This window comes from Lissotriton vulgaris, chromosome 1_1, assembly GCF_964263255.1.
Source record: "Lissotriton vulgaris chromosome 1_1, aLisVul1.2, whole genome shotgun sequence".
Lineage (NCBI taxonomy): Eukaryota > Metazoa > Chordata > Amphibia > Caudata > Salamandridae > Lissotriton > Lissotriton vulgaris.
Genome location: NC_141685.1, coordinates 1,311,215,595 through 1,311,242,556, shown reverse-complemented (window position 1 = coordinate 1,311,242,556; position 26,962 = coordinate 1,311,215,595). Strand labels below are relative to the sequence as shown.

The window sequence follows — 26,962 nt, the reverse complement described above, 5'->3', positions numbered from 1 at the left end:
GTCCAGGGAGGACCTGGCTTGGCAGTTCGGGCTGGACTGTTCCCATGAGGCACAGAGTCAAGACTGATTTGCATATGGCTGGGTTCAAACTGGAATGGCATGGTGAGCAAAAAAACAATGGATTTAGGACCAGATCTCTGTACTGGGGTTAATGTATGACATTGTTCTGCATTCTGTCCATCCACTGTTGTTTTTGCATTTGTCACCCCAAGTGGGACGGGTATGCCCAGACGTGGGTCCTGTGCTCTCCATGCAAATGGAATCAAGCTATCCTGGCTGAAGAGGGGTGAAACCCCGAAACCAGTCCTACGATGCTTGTTTCCAGTCCAGGGAGGACCTGGCTTGGCAGTTCAGGCTGGACTGTTCCCATGAGGCACAGGGTCAAGACTGATTTGCATATGGCTGGGTTCAAACTGGAACGGCATGATGAGCAAAAAAACTATGTAATTAGGCCCAGATCTCTGTACTGGGGTGAATGTATGACATTGTTCTGCATTCTGTCCATCCACTGTTGTTTTAGCACTTTTTTACTACCCAATACCTTCCCTAAATTGGTTTAGGTTGGAGGGAATAGTAAATACCACCTCTTTGGTAACAAACATATCACTCCAATATGGCTAGATTGGAATGAGAATAGTAAATGTCACCCCTATCCAATACCTTCCCCCAAATTGGTTTTGATTGAAGTGGGAATAGAAAATGCCACCTCTTTAGTAACCAACACCTTACCCCAATATGGTTAGCCTGGGGTGGGAAAAGTAAATGTCACCCGCTTAGTGCCCAACAACTTGCCAACATTGGTTTAGATTGTAGTGGGAATAGTAAATGCCATCCTTTTGGTAATCAACACCTTCCCCAATATGGTCAGATTGGAGTGAGAATAATAAATGTCACAACTTTAGTGTCCAACACCTTCCCCAAATTTTGTACAATAAAGACATGCCGCCCATTTTTTTTATTTTTTATTTGTTTTCAATTTTTTATCATTCTATAGTTTTACATTTTTAAATATATAGAATCCAAGTAAAAATAATATGTAAAGTTAAGTAAATAAAACATTCTTTCATTATTTTTTAATTAAAAAAATCAGATAAATCATATTTATTTACAATTGTTTGTTGTAGATTTTCTTTAAAAAAAACAACACTTTTTGGATTTTTTAATGGAACCTAGATACTTTGGTTTGCTTCAAGGGATTTCGATGGGATTTGTTATATTTTTGCATTTTTGGGGGTGATTTTTGGATTAATTTATCTAATTTTTGGGGGATTACTAATTTTCATTATGTGGGAACAGAGAAAGATCTGCCACTACAGAACAATAAGTTTTATTTCTTTCATTTATTTTGAGTTGGAAATGTGATGTTATATTGTTTATGTCAAATTTATGTGATTGGTATGTGGGATTGTTTGGATTATGTGCTGTGATTTTTTTTATGTGATGGATTGAGTTTGCTTTTATCTATTTTGGTTGGTGATGGTTACATTTTAAAAAAATACACATTGTTTTATTATATCAGTCTTCACAAACAATGACATTTTAATTAATTGCTTGACTGATATAAAACAATATTATATTTATTGTTTTAAATACATTTGATTAGGTATGTTGGTTTAGGATGTATATACATTTTTAAGGACTTTGGTAGTTTACTATTTATTTTATATTATGCTTTTTGCTATTTGTTATTCCTGAAGAGTTTGACTTTAAATAGTAGCATCTACATTCTTTTGGCGTGTTTGCTAAGTTTAGGGCCTATTTGGCTAACAGATTGCTCAATTTCTAGTTATTGACAGCTCTTCTCATTTTATAATGATTATAAAAATGTGTGAAGTGTAGATTGGGTTTTGTCTAGTGTGGATCGGAAGGCATTTTGCCTTCCTTCCACTGCGTTGTTTGTTTTGGCTTCCTGTGACAAGGTGCTGTCATAGACGCACCATTTTTACTAACACAGCATAGACACATTTGCATGATGCATATCATCTTAAGAGAGTGCACGTCACATAGAATTGATATATGTATATATTGATAAGGTTCATTTGTTCAGTGTATTATTGTTTAATTTGTAGATTTTGCTTCCTGATGAGCGTTTTCGCTCGAAATGCATTGGAGTACAGTATGTACTTAAAAGCGTCTTGAGTGTGCAATATATCAAGAAAATCGAATACTTGAAATTAAATGAATTTCAACAAAACAAAATGAATAAAACCTCAAAGAATTGAAGACAAATTGAAGGAGTTTGTTGCTTTAATTTAAACATAAGACTCTAAGCTTGAATATCACAATGATGTGCCCATAGGGGGTTGCAACCAAGACCCTTGGGAGCACAACTCTTGCTTAAGTTACATGACGTTATTTACAGGACGGAAACATCGCCCCAGGAGCACCCAGATAAAAATTAAAACATTCAGAAAGGAAAAAAGGAATTAAAACATTCTTCAACAACGTGTTGTGCGCTAGCTAACATTTGAATTCGGCTGTCACAGACATGTCATCATGATATTTAGAATTTGGGTTGGCGTCTGTGCCTGGAGCAATGCAGTCTTCCAATCCATGTGTCTTCAAAATAGCTCATTAGGGGACTAAGGGCCTTATTACGAGTTTGGCGGTCTGTGGACTGCCGTGGCAGGGGTCGCGGTCCACCTGCTGCAAGCTTAGTGGTTCAACCGCCATATTATGAGATTGTCGAAGTGCCTTTGTAAAGACCGCGGCTGGACCGCCAACACTGCCAGCACAGGCCAGACCGCTGGGGTCACGCGCGTGGAAAAGCAGCTGCCATAGGGCAGTACAGAGGAGTTCCACTGCCGTCCGTATTACAAGTTGGCTTTCTGACGAGCCGACAGCGGCAGTGGGACGACCGCCTTCAAGTCTGAGGAAACAAAGGCATTAGGGTGCATACTCACCCCTATCTTATTCCAAACTGTCAGAGTTTGACGTGAATCCCTTTCTCTAGGTCCCCTTTCACAGCAGCATCTACACTGTGCAGAATATGACCCTGTTTGCAGCGATATACAGGTAAGTCTAATTTTGTACCCTATACCCCTTGCCTGGACTGACTACATATGGGCCAGACTACGGCACTGGGTGAGTTGTATTTTACCACATTTATCATGCATATGTGTAAATTCGATACATGTGCAGTCGAAATGTACAAACAGGCAACAATAGGTATGGAAAACCATTGCCCGCCGCCGCAAGACAACTGCAGCCACACCGCAGGCCCCACAGTCAACTCATTAAACGCGGTCAGACGAACACCAGCGCTGCGGTCTTCTAGCTCAGGAGGTTTGATCACCAAACTCGTAATCAGGCCCTAAGTTTGCATTCGTTTTGTTGATAGAAAGGTCTCTCTATTAGTGAATTAGTGGTTTGCTTCTTCGGTGGCAAGGACATAGGCTAGTGCTATAATTTGTTTAATTTTCAAAACATATTGGCTGTTTGTAGAATATTCTACACTTAGTGCAGATTTTTGGAGATGTCTCCATATACTTTGATTAAAATAATACTAACAGCCTTGTATGGCTGTGTGGGGGTAAATTTTTAGAAATGTGAGTTTCTGGGAGCTGGTGCTTGCCTCTCTTTTAACCAGCAATATTTCCCTTACTTCTATTTCTTCACATTTGCGGGGTGGTTGTGCTCATTTAAGTGAATTATAACATCATATTGTGTAATTGCCATCCCAAAGCATTCATTAGTTTAGTACATTTCTAATTTATATTTTGTGATGATGCATTTTCATGGCTTTAGGTGTAGCCCATGTGATTTAGTAACTGCTTTCCTTTCTGCGAAGTGATATATTTGGCAGGTTTTATCATTGTATCTGAAAGTAGTGTAATTGTAAAGTATATGTAATATTATAAGTTTGCATGTTTGTTTATTAAATATAACAATATGCAACTACTTTTATTTTGCATGCTTACATGTATGTTCTGTTTAGATGTTTCACACAGTTTTGTTGCTTTTCCATTGAGGGGGAGGCAAGGCAGGTTCAATTAGCAGAGAAATGAGACTGCAACGCCTAGACTGGAACCCTCAATCTCCCCAGTGAGAGTCTGGAAGCATAACAATGTTCATAACCCTTAGCTGGCATCCTGAAGGAGAATAAGTGGGAGAGATTGGATACAATATACAATCCACTGACCGAGAAATAAAGGAAACAGACAAACTGCTATGTGGTACTTTCCCCTGGGGTAGACAGACACTCCTGACCACATCGCTTGCCAGAACCTCGCCCCAACAAACCATCCCAGGTGTTTACCACTAGCCCCAGCACTAGGGCAGCAGGAAAGACACCACAACATTGTCAGAAAAGGATGTGGGAAGCCCAAAACAGGGCCACTGTCCATTGTGGTCCACTGAAACGTGGCCATGGGGGCACTTGTAGTGTCCCCATTCACATCTGTGCACCATGCGCCATGCATGACATGGTGCATGGCACACGGAGCACGAATATGCAGGAGGTGCCGAATGGCATCAGCATGTCCTGCAGCCCTTTCCCATACCCGTAGCATAGCTTCACTATGTTTCTGACCGCCAGCCTGGGAGTTGCATCGTAATAGGGCAGTCAGACCACTGCATGCCTGTCGGCAGCTTCCTGAGCACCACCATAGTGTCCGGTGGTCAAACTGACTGGCATAAAAATTATACCCTATAAGTTTATTTAAAGATAATGATATCTTTTCCTGATATTTTTGTTTTTGATATAGGTAAAAATATATATATTTTAACAACAATATTTGTGTTCTCGATATTTGTGGTTTTATTAGTTAATTGTAGGAAGTCAGTATTTTTGTTATCAATATTTAATTTACGATACTTTTGAGTTTTGATATTGTATGCATTAATATTATTACAGTGATCCTAACATTTGTATGAATGGACGTACCCCAAGGGCTGCAATGAATAAGTGTATCAAATCCCCAGTTGATGGAGGTCTGGAAATGGATGACATGCACTACTATTACCGTTCCTCCCAATGAATTGTGGTCAATGATTGGATATATTGTCCTGCAGCAAACTCCACATATGCAGCAAAGCGATGGTCTAAGGGAAATGCTTGCCCACTGCACATTCTGTATGAAAGAGAGCACCCCAAACAACTGACCAGTGACATTTACTGTAATCCGAAGGTAGAAAAGTACCCTGAAGGCCTCACTAAAGAAATTCTGCTACGGACTGGTTCCCTAATGAGCGAAGTACCCGCTCTCTCTCGAGGGCTTCAGAGTCTGGAATGGCAAACGCATCTCCAAATTAGGTGTCTTAGTGACACAAGATATGATTCACTTATTTACAGTTCTGTGATCCCAATGTAACCTATATAGACAGTAGTTCTACAGATAGCTACACCTCTTCCTATATATACATTCTGCTTGAAGCCAAGCTGTTGATAGGTGAGATGGACAGACACAGTACATCACAAATGCATTGACCACTTAATATAAATGACCCAGATTCCTTTTTCGTAACAAGGTGAACTTAGGAAATAGACATTGGCCCACTTGATAAAGAGGAATGGTGCACTGCCTTAACTGCATTTAGAAAAGATAGGATTTCAGCTCAGTATCTAGTTCACATACCTGAACTGCCCTTCCCTAACACACAACACAAGAGACTTTTGACATTTAGACAGGACACTTCCTCAATTTGATTAAATTGCATAGTCTCGGAGGTTGAGTTTTTTCCATACAACCTGTTCATGCCACAAGATAGAGACCTTCTGGCAAAGAGAGGCTAGAAAATGTTGCTGCCACAGAGACCCAATACATCACTGGGCTGACCCAGAGACCCAATACACAAATGGGCCAACACCAAGACCCAATACACCAGATGGCTTTGCTTAATATCCTAATAGACATAGATGCAAACAGATACACGAAGGCAATCTTGTGCATTACCATAATAATTGCTAGGAGAGACATTGCACATAACAGGGTCATACAAACTCTCCTGAACTAGAGGCAAGGACTCCAGGACTAGACCATTGCATAACATTGGAACTCCTAAAATATAGGGTCCGAAGGTGCCCAAACATACACACAAAATCTGGGAGGCATGGGGCAGCTAAAAAGGTATAATTCTAGACCCTAACTAATGGATAGATATGGGAAGCCTGGAGGGTCGGGAACAGTTATGACATCATAAACCTAATAGTGCTATTGACGCCTGGAAGTTAGTGTCATCCTACTTACATTGATTTTGTCTGCACCACTAAGTGAAAGATTGTGTATTGCTCAGTATTTCTTTAATTTCCTCAAATATGGTAATAAAGCTTATTGTTGAAACAACATTACCAATAAGAGGAGCCACTGACCAGACCAGAACAACCTGCCCACAATTTACCAGAGACCCTCCCTAGAGTCCCATGAGAGATGAATAAGCAACAGAGGAAAAGAAGATCCAGGAGACCAGAAGAACGTCAACAGGAGAAGACAAGGCGCAGGTGGGCCACTCCGGAGTCTTTTTTTCAGTGCAGCAATGTCATATAAATTCAAAGTTCAAGGCACATACAAATACAAAAATAACAACATAACAATATATATTCGTCTATTTATTTAAAACAGAGAGAAAATAAATAAAATATCAATAATAATATGTTATAAGTTATCCACCAAGCGCCTTTTACACATACAGGGCTGGATAACAAAACATTTTTGAATTGCTTTATTTATATCCTCTTCAACTACTTAAGACACCAGTCGGCCCAAAACTGTGGCGGAGACCGTGTCTTATGTTAATGCTCCCTACATCATCCTGGATCATCCTGGACACCAACCCCTCCAAAGCAGACCGATCAATGCTGTCTCATCATCATGCTTCCACATCCTGCGAATGCTGCTCAAGATTTTCAAGTGGATCCCAATGAACACCAGACGAACGGTCACCCAGGCTCTTATCACAAGTAGACTTGATTACGGAAATGCCCTCTACATCAGAATCTCAGCCAATGTCCTACACCGACTCCACCCAGAACACTGCCGCCAGACTCATCCTGGGCATCCTGTGAAATAACCACATCTCCCCACACCTCAACAATCTCCACTGGCCCCCAAAACAGGAAAGATGTAAGATCAAGCTAGTCATCCACACCTACAAATCTCTCAACAACACCGGTCCAGCTTACTTCAACCACAGCATCAGCTTCTACCAACCCACCAGACATCTTTGATATGTGTCCCAGAAAAAGGCACACCTACCTCGCATCAAGAACACCAGAAGGCAAGGACGCTGCTTTTCATATGTCGCAGCCTAAACCTGGAATAACCTCCCAAAACTCCCAAGATTCTCCCCCTTCCTCATGGATTTCCAAAGGAACCTCAAGACATGGGTCTTTCAAACAAAACAGGCATGATCTCCTCCCCCCTCCTCGGTCCTGCCCTGCCCTGCTCAGCACCTGGATACCTCACTGTTGATTAGCCGCGCTCTACAAATTCAATGACATAACATAACTGTGGACGTTTTATGTGATACAAACCATAGAGTTTGGAACACTGTGTTGAGCACAGTCCTCTCACAGACTGTTTGATTTGGAACTGACCTTGAAGAAATTGGGAGAGAGCCCCTGCAGGGTTTTCCAGATCAGACACAGGACTCTAGCTTTTATCTGTAACCAGCTCAGGTCGTCACGATACCTAGCTTCGGCAGTCCATAAATTGTTTGAATGTTTTGAACTGTATTGTATCAGTAAGAGCTCCACTGTGCTGAACAGCCTTTAATAGGGAGACAATTTCAGATGTGGCGCAGAGGTGAATTTGTCCTAAGTAAAGTGAAGAGTCTAAACAAAATTTCTAGTTAGCTGAATAAAAAATAGAAGATATTTCGAAAACATCAGAAGCTAAAAATAATGGACACTACAACATAACTACTTGCACATTTTGTCAACTTTGCGGTCCGGTGTACTTTCATTTGGCAGGATCCTCTTCACAATGAGAAAATTGATTACTTGCAGCAGCTATCCAGCAGTGTCTAAGAAGTCGAGAGCCTAAGTAATCTGGATAACTATTGCAAAGGAATGCCCTAAATTGCTTCAAAAAATTAATGACAGTTAATTCTGAATATGTGGAAGGCAAAGCCAGGTTTTGGCCACATGTAACCACATGGTTCAGCCTTCAGAAGATGCCTCACCCTCTTCTATTTTAGGATTCTTAGCTAAAGGTTCAAACAGCTAAGGGGTTACCTTCAGAGATGAAAGGAAATGTGCCAGTCAGTGGATCATTTGTGAAAGAATAAATGCAGGAGCTCTCATCAGGAGGCAGCTTGCACCAGCCCATTGATCCTATTAGCACAGACTAGAACAGAACCAACTACTAACCCAGAAACGTTACAAATGGGGAGAGGGTGTGGCATAACGACAAAAGCTGCCAACCTTGGCACCTAGGAACAAGGTTTGAGTCTCGGCGTAGACTCAACATCCTGAGATTCTGGGCAAAATCACGTATTCTCGTGGTGCCTACCAAAAATGAATGTGTCCCTAACTGGTGTCCATGAAAGCGATCCGATACATGAAGGTCGGTGTTGACGATTAAGTGCTGTTGCTGAGCACCAGAAACTATTGGTTCAAATTAAGCACTGGTACCAGTGCACCACTCAGCCCTCACGTACACACAGTCCTTCTCATGCCAAATCAGTGGCTACGTAGAAGGATCGAAATAGCTAATTTCTCCTGCCAGAAATCTGATTCAGAGGAACTTTATAACATATAAAATGTTTTGATCTATTATTCATGCAAATTCATGCTACACCACTGACCCTGCCACGTTTATTCCAAAAGTGTAGAAAATTCCAACATTTTATTTCCCTTGCAAGGTATCATATCTTGTATCTTACATTGCCATAATATTATACATTAAGCCATGAGGATAATCATGATTCCCTGCTGGCTGCCCTCTCAAGCTCCATACTGGCCACCTGTGAGGGCATCCTAAGTGCTGGAGCACACTTTATCAGGGAACAGATGGAAATCTGCTGACAAATTTTGTTAGGCCGCACCAAAATCACGTGTATGTGTGGGAGGGGGGTGGGGAGAGAGAGCGAGAGCAAGAGAGAGAGCGAGAGTGAGAGAGAGATATGCATTGCTTGATCCTCACTAACAAACCATGTGCAAAATTGAATTTGCTTGCATGCACACATATCGACTCAGGGCGAATTGTGCATCAGTGCATCATTTGTACACAAATGTCTACAAAAAGGAGTACCTTGCACATTTCAACTTTTTTCCCGACAATTCTTTTGCAGGTTTACTGTGGTGTTATGGATCTGTGTCAGCAACAGGCATGGCGGTAAAAAGGAAGCTTTAGCACAACTCCAGTTTAGAGAAATTCTATTCCAAAATAGTCACCAGACACAAACTCTAATCTAACATGGTCATCAAACAAGGAGTCCATTCCAATATGGAAGTCAAATACAAATGCATGCAATGAAACAAAGGACCCAACCCTGCTTTTGCTGGGAGTTTATTGTTCCTTCATTTGGGAAAACATTACGTTTACCGTAAAACCCTCACCCACCAGGTTATCCCTTGGTGACATGCTTCATCATAGGGTCCTTCCCGTTCCGCTGTGGAATGGGGTGTGCTGCGACCAGACGAACTACATGGAGCACTGATTTTATGACTATGAGCGGCAGATGATCCTGCAGGGAAGGAGTGAAGTAAAGGAAGGTGTGCATTGGCTAGTAGGTAATGTTACTCTATTCCGGCCCCCAGTCGGTATGATTAAAAACTGGGGAAATGGTTTGGATTATTGGAATTAATGTTCCCAAACCCTAATGGGCGACATGTTTCTAGCCTATCCCTCTCAACTATTCTTCAGGACCTAGTGTAATAATTGTCAAATACCTAGTTCCATTCCTATAGTTGTTCCACTAATCACAACTTACAAAAAATGCATCAATCGCACGTGCTTACTCAAGTGCACACATAATTAATACCTCCTGGTACTTGTATTGTCAATTTCTATATATATATCAAGATGCGGTTCCCAAGCGGCGAAAAAATAAGTATAGTTGAGGAGTACGGCTGAGACGAGTGTGTGACTAGAAGCCGAACTTCCCGCCGGTGAAACCATAAAGCGCAGGCTTCAGTTATAATATACATTGACAATAACTTAATGTTTTCCCAAGTGAAGGAACAATAAACTCCCGGCAAAAGGTTGGGTCCTTTGTTTCATTGCATATGTCTGGCCTTGGAGGGTGGCCCTGCGCCTATATCCTCTTACTCCCCCTTCTTGTGTATACACCAAATACAAACTCCAGTCCAAGATGGCCACCAAAGAGACCAATCCAATATGGCCAACAAAGACAATTTCTAGGTGTCCATATCTGACACACACCCTTCGTTACAAGGCTGTTCATATTCTGGATCTAGCTCTTTTATGTCAGGTGGGTTCTGTTCAGGGACTGGCCCATTCCTGTCAGGTTACTATTATCCTGAGACATCACCCTTCCTGGCAGGTGAATCCTGCATTAACAGTCTATAAAGGGTACTATATGAAGGGCTTCTGATCAGAGTATTAATGTATTAACCCTTTTTCAGCTTACTCCGGCTGCTGGATTCTCCAGTTTTGTATCAGTTCTGACAGCTCCAGCTCTGGCCTGTCTTGGCAGCTCCAATTCTGCTTCAGTCCTGCCAGCCCCAGCTCATCTCCTTCACTGGCAGCTGAAGCCTTTCAAATAGTGCCTTGAAATTGGAATAAGGTACTTTGGAGGATTTTTACCTTTGATCCTTTGTGTTTGTGTCTCTTACTGCTCTCTGGAACCACTTTCAAGATGGCATCCTTTGTGCAACTTGTCTTCCATCTAGGACAGACATTCTGAAAAAGCAGGGGGAGAAGCAATAGAGGCAAAGGACATAAATGCCCCCTGAATGCATTAAAGAACCTATAGTCCAGTGTTTATGAAATGCATGAGCTGTGAAATGCAGTTTTCCATTCCTACCCTGAACCTGGAGTGGTAATGTAAACGTAAGTGTTGACACAAACCACACTTTGTGTTCAATTCATTTCAGTGTCCTCCATAGATTTGCTCAATTATAGCCTAAGGGCAAACATTTTGTAAAAAAGTTTTACAAAGGTACATGTACACAGTAAAGCATCTACTGCTGATGTTCATTGGTCCAAAAAAAAACCCTATACAAAACCGAAAAAGTTTATAATGTGTAAGTTTTGGATATATGTATCAGATAGCTTTATGTTCCCGTGGACATCACACTCCAGTTCTGGACTCATATTAAACAAACAATTATATATTGTATTCCTATCGAATGAACAAATTCGACACATTTAAAAGATTACAATGGGTAAATTTAAGTTAAGTAGTTGGTACACAATATATCTGGTAAGATGGAGTATTAAGTGAACCATACTGGACTGGGGAAGGCCTATGCAACAGCTCACAAACTCAACAATTCAGTAGTTTAACCCCTTGCATGCTGCTGCGATTCTACACCTGTGCGGCAAAATCGCAAGTGGGTGGGTTTATGACGGCCCCCAGCCGTCATCAGCACACGAGCGCTGTAGTGCATGAAGGATGGGGGCCGTCATCAGCATGCAAGGGGTTAAATGCTGATCACCTTAGTTGGCAAGATGCCCAGTCAATAAACGTTCAATGTCAAGGGCTGTCGTATCTCAGATTCCCATTACCAAGAGTTGAGTTGGCACACTCTATGAGGAATTAGAAGCCAAGTCACTATAGCCTTGTCATCTTGCCATGAATGAGGCATCAGAGAGATTGGTAGACTACCATTTTGCCTGTCTTCTGCATCATGGCCTGACTTCCTTTAGAGTCTCACACATGCATGGTGTCCACTATATTAGATGCCTTATCCTTGCAACAGGTGCCTTGACAATAGGTTAACCCCTGCAGCAGCTAAACATATTTTCTCTACTTTATTTCTTGCATTCGTTGTTGATATTTTCTTTCCTACATCTGTTGACTTCCAGCCCATCTCTGCTAGACCAGTCGTTCTTAACCTGTGGCCCAGCGACCCCTTGGGGTCACCGAAGCCTACCCAGGGGGTCCGTGCCCACATAGATAATTAAATATTATTAACAGATTAATGAAGTGTATGCAAACAAAGAAGCACAATGTAAAATTGGACATTGAAAATGTTCAGTAAATGTGAAGGAATTTGAAATTGGAGGCAAAAAATTAAGTTAGTATCCTGAGATTGATTCGTGGAAACAGTACAGGTGCAGCAAACAGAATATAATAAGGACAATGGGTGGCCGCAACTGAATTTAGAAAAACTCCAACCTCCCCATTAAAATAAAAAAAAATGTTTTAATTTGTTTGTGAATGAATTAACCCCTTCGATGCAGGGATAATTCCCCGGCTGTGCTGGGGGGGGGGAGGGGGGCGCGCTCAGCGCCCCCATGCTCATGACGAGCTGAGCTCGTCATGAGCTACAGTGCTCCTGTGCTCATGATGAGCTCAGCTCATCACAGGTGTATTGGCTCCCGTGGAACGCTCAGTACAGCAGGGGAATTCTCCCCGCACCTCAGCGTTCCACGGGCCGGCCCATGACGAGCTCAGCTCGTCATGAGCACCGGAGCACCGTGCCTCATGACGAGCTCAGCTCGTCATGAGCATGGAAAAGGTTAAGCTATTAATAATGTGTCTATTTGTTTGATGAAATCTCATTTCTGTATTTTTTTGTGTGTGGTTTTGTGGTTCAAACCATCCAAATTTCTTAGGCCATGGTACCTGGCTTCCAGTCATGAGTCAGTAGCGTCCACGGATTCCAATAATGATTCATTCGGTGTCCCCGCTCTCCAGTAATGATTAAGTGGGGGTCCACATAAGGCAAAAGGTTAAGAACTACTTGTTGGACCTGATATTCGTCAGGTAGTATTTCCCTGAACGTTTTAGCTTTTTCCACCTGAGTTTTTCTGATTCTCGTATGTGGCCTTCATGCTGTGGGCACTTTCCCACTTTAAATACAGTGGGAAAGTGTGTGCACCCTTCCTACCCATATTGGGGAATGGCGCTGATTCAATGTTCTGAAACATGGGCCGGTCTTTCATTGCAGACTGGTGGGTATACATTGGTATCTATTGTGAGTAAACTCATGAGCAGCTTGCCATTGTAGTCCGCTGTACATGCGCATCCACACCTATGGTGCCCATGATTACGTGTGCCGCCTGCCAACGCAGGCTTGTGCGTTTGCACAGATGCACGTCTTAGTTAAACCTGTCTCCAGTCTGCTCTGCAGACTCGGGTGGGTGCACTTGCACATACCTCCTGCCAATGCCGGTCGGTGTGTACAATAGCGTACATGCCCCCTAGTAGCGAGGAATACCAATGTGTGTTTTCACTACCTATGAGGCCTGCTTTTCTCATAGGTTAATATGGGGAAGTGGTTGACATTACTTTGGGCTGCAATAGAGGATTGCAGTGAAGAAGTCTCATAATGTTTCCTATCAATGGATTCGCCATGCCAAACCCTTTCCATTGGTAAAAGGGGTTATGGCTTCACTCGCTTAGAAATGCCACTCATAGAATATGGGCATTTCTATGTTCCAAGAGTCTCATGGACCGTGGTACCAAAAAGCAAACAGGAACAATCCTGCCTATGATAAATGAGTGCAGATTATCTTGCTGTCTTAAGGGGAATATCTCCCCAATATCACCAAGCCACTGATATCTGAATGACTTCAATTATAGAAACCATAATATGGAAACCTCTACATCAAACTGCCCTCTTCACACCTGACCCCTCCTGAAGACATGTTGGCACCAGGTTGTAGTGAGAGAGATTGACTGGTCTGGAGGAATGCTTCAGAGACAGTTCAGTGGCGGTTCAAGAGACTACATGACTCCATTATGTTTTGAGACTAGTGGGTGAACCCCTGAGTGGCTTCTAAACTCTCTGTGTTTACGTCTTTCTCCTAATTAAAAGTTCTGCATATTTTAACCTGCTTCCCAAGGACTCAGGCTAAGTGTGACTTTGGTCAAGGGCAGTCCAATGTCCTGGAAGCGGAGTTGGCTGTCATCCATCTGGGGGTAATAGGACAATTAGGGTGAACTAGAGGGTGGAGGGAGGCTTTGACCATGGAGTCTGCAGAGTGTGATCCATTAACCTGATGGATACCATTAGGGTGTACTTTTTTACATCTTCCTGGATCAAGGGATTTCAGTATTTCTGTATTTCCTGAGGCCCGTGGGTCTTAGATTAGCTTTCCTGATTTAATGTATTGTAATTTCATTGCATTATATTGATACAGGGGTTTGTGTTTACAGGAGGCTTGCTGGAGAACATACTATTCTTTTCCTCAATTAAGTGTAGCCTGGCAATGTTGGCTTTCTTGGTTGGGCACTGAGGTAATGTAATTGTTTGTATAACTCACCAAATTACCTGGAAAAGGTTTTCTTACCATCATTTTACAGTAATTCCTTATCCCTCTACCTTACATCCACGCTGCCTCCTTCTATGGCCTTCTTTTTACAGTCCGGGGAATACTAAGAGCAAAATACTACAATCCTAATTAGAACATTGGAATGTTGGGGCAGTATTGAAAACAATGGAGTGCTCTGGGTTTCCAATAGCCGGTAAATGCCCGGAGTTGCAGCACTCAAATGTCTGTTCCCAGCTGTTGCTGTGAACAAAAGACCTTACGGAGCCTGAGGGGATTTAAAGCCCAAGGCTCCGCAAAGCCTTTGTTTTGCAAATTAGAACATTCTGCCCTCTAGGGGCAGAATGTTCTAATAGCCTTAGAACCCTCCGTAGCGGGCTCTACCAGTCATTAAAGGCCAACTTTCTTGTTAAAGGGCCTTGCTTTTGGCTCTGGTCTTTAACGCTGGAGAGAGCCTTTAATGGGCTGTAGAACTGGCTACAGCAGGCTCTATTAGAACACTGGCATGTTAAGAGCTCTAGTGAAGCCAATGGAGCAGGAGCAGCCTGCATTAACTGCATTAACTGGTATAGGCCAGCTACGCTCAACATTTCAATATCCGAATTCACAGCTTCTAGCTTTCTCTTCGCCTGCCTTTTGAAAATATATTAATTAGACCAAGGAAAATGAAAAGCAGAGGCCATGCAGGAAGACGCATGCAGCCTTCACCCTTCCCTCCTCCTATAGCTCAGTCATACTAGGGCTTCAGATGGAGAAAGGAGTGAATATACTGCTCAGTTCCTGGTATTCCTTGATTGGCTGAACTGAAAAAAGCAATTCAGCCCAGCCAGGGAGAACCATGGGATAACTTCAGCCCCTTTTCACAGCTCCTGCTGTGAATGTTCAAAAGCTGACGGTTGTGGCCCTGTTAGCTGTAGAACATGCATAGCAACAGCTGTGAACATAAGCTTCTGAGTTCAGTGGGATGTCTATCCCCTCAGGCTCCATGAAGCCTTTGTTTTACTAATGAGAACATTCTGACCTGATGGGACGGAATGTTCTAATAGCTTTATAGCCTGCCATAGCTGGGCTATACCCGCTATTAAAGGCCCTTCTCCCTTGTTAAAAGCTCTCTCCCTTAGCTTAGCCTTTAACTCTGGAGCCTTTTATAGGGTTATAAAGCTATATTAGAACATTGGAATGTTGGGAGCTCCATTGCAGACAATGGAGTGCTGCCTGCTTCTATGGGCCGGTAAAGGCCCGCAGAGCAACATTTTAATGTTCTACAAAGGCTTCTGGAAGTTCGAGGGGATTTATATCCCCTCGAGCTTCGAGAACCCTTTGTTTAATTTGTTAGAACATTCTGCCCTCTAGTGGCAGAATGTTCTAATAGCCTTATAGTCCTTCGTAGCAGGGCTATACCGGCTATTAAAGTCCCGCTGTTTCGTTACGGCTCGGGCCTTTAACGATTCAGCGGGCCTTTAATAGCCGGTATAGCCCGCTACGGCGGGCTATAAGACTATATTAGAACATAAGAATGGTGAGTGTTTCAATGAAGACAATGGAGTAGCTCCTGGCTTCTGATGGCTGGTAAAAGCCAGGAGCTTCAATATTCCAATCTTCGTCTTTCACAGCAACAGCCGTGAACAACGGCCTCACAGAGCCCCAGGGATTTCAACCCCATCGGGCTCCCTGAGACCTTTGTTTTACTAATGACAACATTCTGCCCTGATGGGGCGGATGTTCTAATAGCTTTATAGCCCGCTGTAGCTGGGCTATGCCGGCCATCAAAGGTCCACTCCCTTGTTAAAGGCCCTCGCCTTCTGCCCTGGCCTTTAACACTGGAGCAGGCCTTTAATGGCCAATACAGCCTGCTCGGCACGTTTTAAGGCTGTATTAGAACATTGGAATGTTAGGAGCTCCAATAAAGACAATTAAATGGCTCAGGGTTTAAAATGGCTGGTATAATCCTGGAGCTCCAACATTGCAATGTTTGTCTTCATGTTTCTCCCTTTTTAATTTAGAACATTCTACCCTTGGTGCCCTTATGCCCTTCTGCCTCGAGCTATATCAGTTGTTAAAGGCCCTCTCCCTCGTTATAGACTCTCGGCAGCAGCTCAGTCCTATACCTCGGGTTTGGGCCTTTAACAACCGGTATAACCCTTGGCAGCAGGCTATATGGATATGTCATTAGTCACAGAAGTGAATCCTTAGCTGACACTAATCTTTGCTGCTGATTATATGGTGCATCAGCTCCTGTGTCAGGACAGAGGCTAGTGTTGATTCAAACCTGACAGTGGATAGAAATTGACAATGGTGTATACAATTTACCTGTCATGAGGATCTGAATGCCAGATAGCAGACAACAACCCCAAGCAAAATTTAAAAAAACACATATTCCTTTATTTTGCATGTCAATGGAAAACGTCAAGTGCCTGTGACAATTTGCCATGAATAGAATATTGGCAATGTGTATGCCCCATAAATTGATTAATTGGATTATTATAAAGCTATGTCTTTTGTCATAAATGAAACCGGCAGTCATTTTTCATTCATATTTCCTCCACAGGAAGGTGTGGGGAAAATGTCACATGATGAATCAATTTTAATGGGATACTGTCCTGGTGAAGGCTGTGTCTAATAATTAGATACAATGAAATGCCCTTCATTCTGAAAGGCCCAGTAGCTCTGATGAGGCAGGTTACAGGGGGTACCTGATCCATCGCGATTACATATTTCCAGGTTTCATAGTGGGCTTCTGGTGGCATTTAAAATAGCTGGGTGAAACTCTCAAGGAAACAAAAGATTCCCATATGTTATCCCCCAAAAACATGTCAGGAGAAATAGTTTCGCTTCCCTGGGTTTGTGAGATCCTAGTATGGGTAGTACAGGAGCGTGGAGGAATAACATTCCAAAAGCTGCCAAATATTTATGATCAATATACTATTAGGCTGTGAATATGAGGTGGAAAACAAAGTGAACTGTTTTGTTGCTCTTTTTTTTTTAAGGAATTCAGTATTTTCTCCCTCCTTCACACAATTCTTGTACAGCTTTTAATAGAATGGCTAATGTAAGCTTTTATTTTTTCTCTGTCACCACAAAAATATTAATTGCAGATAAAGCCCTGTATCTATTTTTGAGTAGAAAGAAAAAATATAGTCTCGTATGACCACCAACTCCCAGTGCGATTGAGTCATTCAGGTTACAGAGCTTGCATGTTTGTTAATACTGAGTCAATTAAATTCAGTTAATTAATTTTTCATAAATAATTACCCATGGGAACTTTTTATAGCATAGTTTTTGCACAGGTTTTACTAGGGGAATACATGGTTACACTACACATGTTCGAATAAAAAGGAAATGAAAAGCCAATTTTCTGCCATTGTTGAGGCATAAAAAAATCCACCAGGAAAAGGACCGATTGCGTATGCTAATCGTTCTCGGGAACATGCAAAATAGGCAAGCAAACTGAATTTATTGATGTAAAACGAGTAAACCTGCACACAGAAGCACACGGGCAAAACAGACTATGTCTTTGTAAGTTACTGCAGGAAATAAACGCTGAAACCTGAAGGTCAAAAGAACGTAGTGCGTTGAGTATCCAAGGGTAACACACTGTTCAGAGCAAAAGAATTGGGGGGGCGGGGAGTCGCATGTCTTTTCAGCATCTTTAACCGGTGGTGATAACAAATTAGAGGCTGCTTTCTCGCAGCGGCACTCTGCTTTCATTATTGGGGCAAGTCTTCTTAAAGCACATGGACATTGTTTTTTCCCCACTGGCGTTTTAACAGCATGCTTAGGATGTCCCCTGTTTTGTTTTGAGCAGTAACTGTTTTATGTGGTGTCATAACTTCATGCAGCCGCTTTCCATTTCAACTCTTTTCTGTGGCCAAGAGAGGAGGCCTTTCTTGTGGTTCAAGTGGAAATCACTAAACAGAATGTACATGTTCTTACTGCAGTTATAGTGACTAACACCAGCACGTCTCTACGATCGCCACATTCGGAATATAGGTGAAGCGATTTAATGTGCTTTGACCAGGACAACACAACATGGTCAAGTGGTGGATCTACGACTTAAACCCAAGTTAGAGCACAGTTGCAAAAGTGGAGTGTTGCGTACAGAGTAAAAAGATATCATTATATTTCTTTACTATACTTTAGTACATGGATCATGGGGCCATATGTATCAAGCAGAATTGCATTCGCAAACGCCGAAATTCGCAGAATGTCGGCGTTTGCGAATGCAATTTTGCCAAATGGTATGTATTAAGGCAAAATAAGGAATTGCAAAATTTGCGATTCCTTATTTTGCGATTGCATTTAAGGAATCGCAAATTTTGCGATTCCTTAAATGCAATGTAAGAAGCACCAAAGAAGTGCAATTTGGCCTTAAGAATCGCAAATTACCACCAACTTCAAGTTGGTGGTAATTTGCAATTTCTTTGAAAAATGCACTTTTTTGCATTTTTCAAAGTGTAATGTGAAGCACATACATGCCCTTAGGGTATGTATGTGCGCAACATGTGCACACATGCTTATTTCAGGGGGGCAACGGGGTGTCCTTTTGACAACCCTGCACCCTTGAAATTGCATTCTCAATTTGCGATTTGCTAATTGCTAATCGCAAATTGAGAATGTCTTCCCAGTCATTCCTATGGGCCTCCAGGCCCATAGGAATGAATGGGGTGGTATTCCTTAATTGCGAATCACAATTTGCGATTCGCAATTAAGGAATATGTAGGATTCGCAAAATTTATTGCAAACCCTACATACATAGCATTTTGCGATTCTCAAATAGCGATTCGCAAAAAATCGCTATTTGAGAATCGCAAAATGATTTTTTGATACATATGGCCCATGGTTCTATTTAGCAATGCTGTTTATTTAATTACTATATTTGCGGAGTGGGTTTGCTACATAAAATTGTCTACCTAGAAAAAGTGGCTTTTCTTGTTTATTTACAGCCCGCGTTATTGACCGGTCTTTAGCATCAATGGCTAACTCAACTCTAGAGGAACCCAGGCAACCTTCGACCGCCATCTCTTCTACAATGCAAACAGTTGGACAGGTGAATACAGGTGAGCATCCCCTCTCTCTCCCATCAATGCTGTCCAAGAGATGAAAGCCTCTGAGGGCCTCTGTTGCCCAGCCCACCCCAAAGGAGTGCTTGTGGAGGGAAGGGTCCAGACCTCAGCTCCAGGCTTTCTGAATCTGTCCTGGGGTCAATCTACTTTCTCTCTGCCTGCTTGGGGTAGGGTGCACCAGGACCACATGTGTTTTCGAGCCCATATCATAAAGATTTAATAATGGTTCAGCCTATTTTACTCTGGTATAAAGTATAGACCTCTGAGTACACTGATTTAAATCGTGCAATAATTAGGGGCTGGCTTAATTCAAGTTCATACCGGCATATACTGTGGCTTGTTTACATTCGATGTTTCGGGCATGACCTACGTCATTCTGATTATTTTGAGAGGCCTGAAACACTAGCCCTTATCAGTAGAAAAACTTTAAAAAAAGAAGCTATGACACATCTGGAAATCTTCGACTGATAATCGATATTCCAAAGCCTAGTGTTTTGAAAAATCAAATGATCTTAACTGCTTTTGATATGCAACTCTATCTTAAAGCTGTTTTAGAGGCAAGACATACATCTGTTTTAACTCGCTTAAGACGGGACATTTTTCACAGACTGATCAGCTTCCCAAACACAAACGATTCTCTACAACCCTAATCAATTGTCCCTGCGATGGAGTGTTGGCACAGAATACTATGCATGTGGTCTATTTTTGTAAGTTTTACAGACACCAGAGAAAAAGATATATTTTACCGATTATAAGATTGTTACATTTTATACAATGTCGCCCTGCATGTTTATATTTACAATCTTTGCTTCCATGGAGATGTGTTGTACTATGTCATCCTTTTTATGGGCTGTCTTTTACGCCAGAAAGAATATTTCTCCAGCTTGCCCACAGTCATGGGACATAGTGTGCAATCTGTGTATGGTCCTAGGATATCTGATTTAGGTCTCTTAAAGGAACAGAGTATTGTACAAATCATTTACCGTATCTCCATGTTTTTATAATCGAAATAGATTTATGCACGTTGGGATAGGGTAGGAGTAAAGTGCATGGGGTCCCAATATGAGTTTTTTTTGCTCTCCCTTCTTGCACTAGTTTTATTTCATCCTAGCTATCCATGCTTTAGGAAGTTATGTTTATGTTCCCTACTAACTTGGATGTATAATGAATTCGATGAAATATTTTGCTCAGATGTGAAATCACTTTCTTTTATTTGTAACCTCTAATTGTTGCACACCGATCTTTTTAATCTCTGACATATTATGGTATTGTTTTAGATTTTACGCCTTTTTCTTTTTACTCTGTGTTTTATTGAATCTCTATGTAAATATCTTGATTTTATGCTTTGAATGATATTTTTCTGCTTGTCTTGTATTGTGCATTGCTTTTTTGTATTGCTAAATGGCTCCGAATAATGTTGCTTAATACTGATACAGACACACTGACCAATAAAGAATTCCATCACCCACTAAGAAAATATTCTATTTAGATGATTTGGGACAAATCCTGCAGAAGAACTAGAACGTATCCTTATGTAGGGCAGTAGGCAAACGTCTGCAACTATCTATTATTCTCCTGCCTTCTACTCCAACCATAAGCATACAGCAAAACAAGCAATGCATTCCACTACTCTTTGCACACGACATTAAAACACTTCCCACCTAGTCTAACCATAACCCACGCGTTTCCAACCAAACACAATAATAACATAGCTTATCATGCGCTTGTGTGTTCTATCCTTCATCCTCACCCATCTACCTGTTTAATGGCAGCGACCCACGACAGGACAAGATCACCACTCTGATCAATCGTGATCACCAACACAAAGCTTCCCACACAAGCTGCACTTCAATTCATAACTCTTACTACCAAGAATTCCCACAAGTTGTAGGGAGTACCTGTCTGCTAATGAACTTTGGAGCCTTGTAAGAGCTATGATGTTCCATATGAACAGATTTCTGAGGGTGTGAAATGATGTCTCCTCTCCCCCCAGTTTTAACTTCCTTTCCTGAATCCTGCTTTCAGTTTCAAGCTCTCCTCAGGCACTTGCAAAGGCAGCACACATGGACAGCTCTTGTCAGGAGATTCCGAAGTGTAGCGCAGCAGGGCCAACACCAACTATGGTTCTTTCCAGGGGCACACAGTCTTACCCAACTCCAGCCGCAGACGCTGTTCAAGTAGCCTTTGATGTATCAGGCGACAGAGCAGGGGCCCGCGCCAAGAAAGGACATAAGCTGCTGTTCCATCTAGAACCCTGTACAACCACACCCCAGTACTAGGGAAAGGATGGTTCTCAGCTGCCAGATAGAATACGCTGAGACAGTTTCTGAGCTGTAAAGTGGTGAAGCTCATCAATGGAGCAGGTGCCATCTGACCAAAAATATTGCTTGGGGACAAATCTTGCTAGATGGTAGCATATAGTGATGTCATAGGACCAAAACGCTACCCAGGAATGGAACTATATGTACACCATGACTATTCCATGTAAGATGGTAAATTGCATAATAGACATGTACAAATGAAACCTGGTGATGAAGATTTAACAGACAGTTGCTTATTCTTATGACAGACTGCATCAACCTCACTCAGAAATTGGGGAAAAACAATTGCTAACAAGATAGGTGTCTAAAAATCTTATGCTATGTTCAGCGAAGAGAACTCAAGAGGCAGGGACATGTCATGTCCCGTTTTCCTTTCTGAGTCTGGGACTATAAATCCCAGCATACTTAATGCTGATGTCTAAAAAATCTGAAGTATACAAAAAGTGATGGGTGGAATGCTTGAATTAATCTCAACCACTGGTAATTTCTCAGGGCCGCATCCCAATCCATTGTTATTTTGCACACCATGCCACATCAGTTAGGACCCAGCTATGTCCTAATCAGTCTTGACTCAGCTCCAATGGGAGCAGTCCAGCCCTAACTGCCAAGCATGTTCTTCCTGGACCGGCCCACCAGCAACCAAGGACCGGTTTCGCCCTTCTTATGGGCTCATAAGCCTGGTATAGGTTGGTTCCAGTGACGTAGTGTGCACGGGACCCATGTCTGGCCATACCCATCCGGCTTAGAGCGTCACATTAAAGTATACAAAAAGTGATGGCTGGAGTGCTTGAATTATCTCAGCCACTGGACCCAGCTGAGGTAACATGGTGCTCACAATAACAATAGATTGGGATGGTGCCAGAGTAATTCTCAGAGGCTGAGATTAATTTAAGCATTCCATCTATCTATCACTTTTTATTCACTTCAGTGTGTCACTGTAAGGGAGACGGGTATGCCCAGATGTGGGTCCTCTGCACACTGTGTCACTGGAACCAAGCTGTACCAGGCTGAAGAGCCTGTAGCTAGGGTGAAACCAGTCCAGGGTTGCCTCTATTCCAGTTCAGGGAGGACCTGGCTTGGCAGTTCGGGCTGGACTGTTCCAATTGGAGCATGGTCAAGAAAGATTTGCATACAGCTGCGACCAAACTGAGGTGATGTGGTGTGCAAAATAATGATGGATTGGGGTGGGTCCCAGAGTAATTATCAGTGGCTGACATTAATTCAAGCATTCCATCCATCACTTTTTGTGTTTACTTTAGTGTGTCTAAAAAATCTAGGCCCGCTGAAAGTTACCTACCTGAGATAGAGCTTTCAATAACCTCTCCATTATTATCAGGGCACAAGTCCTATAAAAAGAAGTGGGGGGGCTGGCCAAGTAAGACAGTATGCAAATGACCTCATGACGTCACGACGAACCTCTATAAATGAAATAAAATAGTGCTATTTAAATTATTTGTGTAAATACTGGGACAAACTAACCCATCTGACAGTCTTAGAGTGTCTGCATTTATATTCAGGGACAGAACAAAGGCAAAAGCATGCCTCTCTTATGTACCTGTGAAGAGAAGGCAAGCTTTGTGCCTTTGTTTACCTCTGTGGCATTTACATTTAAATGTAAGGTTCCAGGTGGCCCCCAGTCAGCATATACAAACAAAAGGAGGCCGGATGGCCCCTTAACTTCAGCCCAGCTGGAGGTGAAAAAAGGGTCAGTTTCTGCCTGCACGTTGCTGCTGGGAATGGAAAGCAGACAACGGACAGGCACTACTGAACGTATCCCCGTGTCTTACACTGGGAGAAGTTCCACATATTTCAGTAGGACCTAGTTTCTTGGCGGGGGGACGGCGTCCACCCTGTAAAAATAGTGGGTGGAAGACCGTGTAGTTGCGTGTACCCCGGCTCGAGCCCTGATTATTATGTTTTATGTGTATTAGATCACACCACTATTTTTGGTTCCTAGTGCGTGGAAACACAGAATGTGAATGAGTGTAGGTCTGGATGGCATAGACATCCCCAGGAGCCAGGTCTAATGTACCATGAAGGCCCAGGTGCCAACCATGGCAATAGGAGGCCCGTGACCTCGGGAGGCCATGGGGCCAGTCACTTAGACCCTTTTCAGGATGACAGAGGGAGCAGGAAGTACACAAGAAGGCTGAGGGGCAGGAGCAGGTGCGGGAGCAAGTGGTGGGGTGACTTAGAGCCAACTGCCCAATCCAACCGCATTTTTGAAGGTGGGAGCGCAAAATCCGGGGTTGAGCATTGTGATCGCCATTCAAAGTACCAATGAGGGCAAGGTAGTGCCCATCAGTGCTACTGGAGACCGTTTAAGGCAACGCAGGGGAGTGTGGGATGATGGAGTCTGTGGAAATCCCAACAAGACTTAGCAAGGGCAAGAGCAGAAATTATGGAGAAGCATCCAGATCACAGTCAAACGATCAGCATATGAGGACTGAGGTGGAGTCGGCGAGCGGAAAGAGCCTCTTCTGAGTGCACAGAATGCGAAAGGGAAATTTCCACTATTAAAAAAGTGATAATAAATGTAAAAAGTTATTCTCGAGGTACAGCCAGTGGAACACGTTGAATTAAAGGTGGACTTGTATAGAAAGACGCTTATCCACCGCATTTTTCAGCAGTTTAAACTACAAGGATACGTTGCACAGTAGACTGCAAAGTGTACTCCAGGAGAAGGGTTTTAGATTCTCCTGCAGAAAACATGGCCTAGTGTAACATTCAATGAATACATAGCCAGCAAATGCAGGTCTCTCAAAATCAAGTTAACAAGGTTGAACACTCTAAACCCATGCTCAGGCGAGCTGCTGTGCTTTGAACCAAAATCATTTCTACACAAACTCGATAAACTTCGGTTCAAGGCAGAGGCAATGCCCTGTCAAGTGAGAAGCTCAGGTTAAACATTTTAATAAACAGGTTCAGGCAAGAGCACAAACGTGATGCATAGAAGGTGTTATTTCTGACAGTGATACTTTGAAACCCTTTGTGCCATCCCAGCACACACAATAGTAAGTATTCAAGTGTTTTAGTTAATAACAAAGCACCTCGGAATTGAGGAGGGTCCACAGGAACCGGATCTAGAGAGAGGAAGAGAAACCCTCTGGACATCCTCTGCCAACCGCTCTTTTCGTTCACAAATTCTGTTGATAGCCTTCAGTTGCTGTCAAAGAGACTGTGTCTTCCACCTCTGAGGAAAACAATCATATCAAGGTGTCTGGCGGCAGGGTTGTTCTTTGTGCCCTGGTTATTGTAGTCACGGGGTGTAGAAGGAAAAGCAAAACTACAAACTCCAGAATGCAAAGAAAAAACAGGCCAGTGAGACTCACCCTTACCTGAGATGAGGCACCACAAGCGGTCTGCTGCTGGAATGAGATGCATGAAACAACATGTCGCTTTCTATCAGAGCCTCATAAGTACATAGTGGGTGATTTGCATACAATACCCAAATCCTGGAATTGGAAGAAGCCTCCACTCTTGCTGCCAGAGAGTGCCACAAAGAAACGGTGAGAACCCTCACCTATGCAGACAATGTCCATGAAGCCGTACATGCCGTAGCAGATCTGGAACAGCAGGTCCTGCCGCTGCCATTTGGCCGAAGGGCTTAGCGATGACCATATCAACCAGGAGATGCTAGCGATGAGGAAGAGAGATCCCAGAATGATCGCAGCGATCTGTACCTTCTCGATCACCGTCAAGGAGATGGCCTGCCACTGGGAGAGAAGAAATAATCGAAAGTGGATTACCAGAATTAACATAACATGGTAGCGAATGAGAGAAACAGATCTCTCAGTCTTCAGTATGAAGCACAAGACGGACATTAACAGCCTTATTGTCAACAGCAAGATTTAGGGTTTACCACCTCTATGTTGGGAGGGATGAGCCATAGTCTGTATTCACACAGACCCAACCCCCTCCCACAGCCTTCTAGGTCATGGCAAACTAAGGGACAAAAAATATTGCAAATAGGAATTGCACAAGTATTCACAGTATTAGTTGACCACTGGCGTGGGAAGGGCTATGGTCAGACCTACCTGCCATCAGCTCAAGGATCTATCTCCGAACTCCAGGCCACCTGTGGGGATAGTCAGTCCCGCACATATAGCCCACTGCCCTTTAACTGAGATTATGTCGAGCAATTCATCTCATTGTGAGAATAGGGGGCATGTCAATATCTTTTCACAATCAGAATCAGCCATTTCTATTCCTCTATTCAAGGGCAAAATATGGAAATACAAATGCATCCCGAACCTTTTCAAGTGGAAACTAAAATTATTAGATTTTCCAACAGAACAGAGAAGAAGGAAAGGAGTGAAATCTCTGCCTCCCCTACCACAACGTGGAATTCCACTCACTGAACCCTATCCATGCTCTTTCAGTGTAAGGTTTCCACTTGCATTCTGTGCAGCGTTCCACCACCCATTGGACAAAAAATAGACAAGAATATTTCACGTTTAATTTGCATACGGAGGTGATATCACACTTTGGTTAAATTCAAGTACATTAAAAGAAAATGTTAAAGAAGTTACCCTTAACTGCCCACTATGTATAATCTTACATACTACAGTGTGGGTGTGAGTATATCTGGATGTGCGCGCACCACTGTGGGTTTCACCGAGTTGCCCTGCATTGGAGACAAGGGAGCTTCTGAAGAGGTACATATAGTTCTGTAACCATTTTTACTAACAAAGTAGAGACACGTATTTTCTCTGCAAATCACTAGGAATACTAAGCCTCTGGGAGAAAATATTGAAGGACAAAAATGAGGAAGGATACAGATAAGTATAGGTCTAAGGGTAAGGCTTTGTGTAGGTGTCAGGGTAAAGGGTCAGGGATAGGAACTAATGAAAGGAAATGGTGTAAATTGGGAACGGTGAGGCGGTAATGTAAAAGATAGGTTGAAGGAATGTCGATAAAATGAGTTACAGTGAGAGACAGGGAAAGCGTAAGGGAAAGGTTAATGGCAAGCCTTGGAATTCACTAAAAAGGGTAGAAATTAATGTAAAAATAATGATAAAAAATAGGTCAATGAGATTACTCCCTCTGAGAATCATTACATGATTAATCTTAATGTGAATTTCCTTTCCCCAAAAACACCTATATCAAAGCCAAGCATCTAGCTGCCATTTATAGCCAGGTACTCTGAGGTGCCTAAAAGTTGACCTGCTGTTGGTCTTCAAAAGACCACTTCTACATAAACTGAAGGCCTTGATCTCCCCAAACCCCCTAT

The 26,962-nt window shown here is 42.6% G+C and overlaps 1 protein-coding gene across 1 annotated transcript in view; it reads right to left on the bottom strand.

The window, feature by feature from the left end:
- Window positions 1-26,962, bottom strand: part of MARCHF9 (membrane associated ring-CH-type finger 9) — a 459,926-nt gene that overhangs the window by 71,211 nt on the left and 361,753 nt on the right. The window contains exon 3 of the mRNA XM_086936523.1: window positions 25,253-25,445. Coding sequence (XP_086792649.1) covers window positions 25,253-25,445 — 193 coding nt within the window. The remainder of the gene's footprint in view (window positions 1-25,252; window positions 25,446-26,962) is intronic.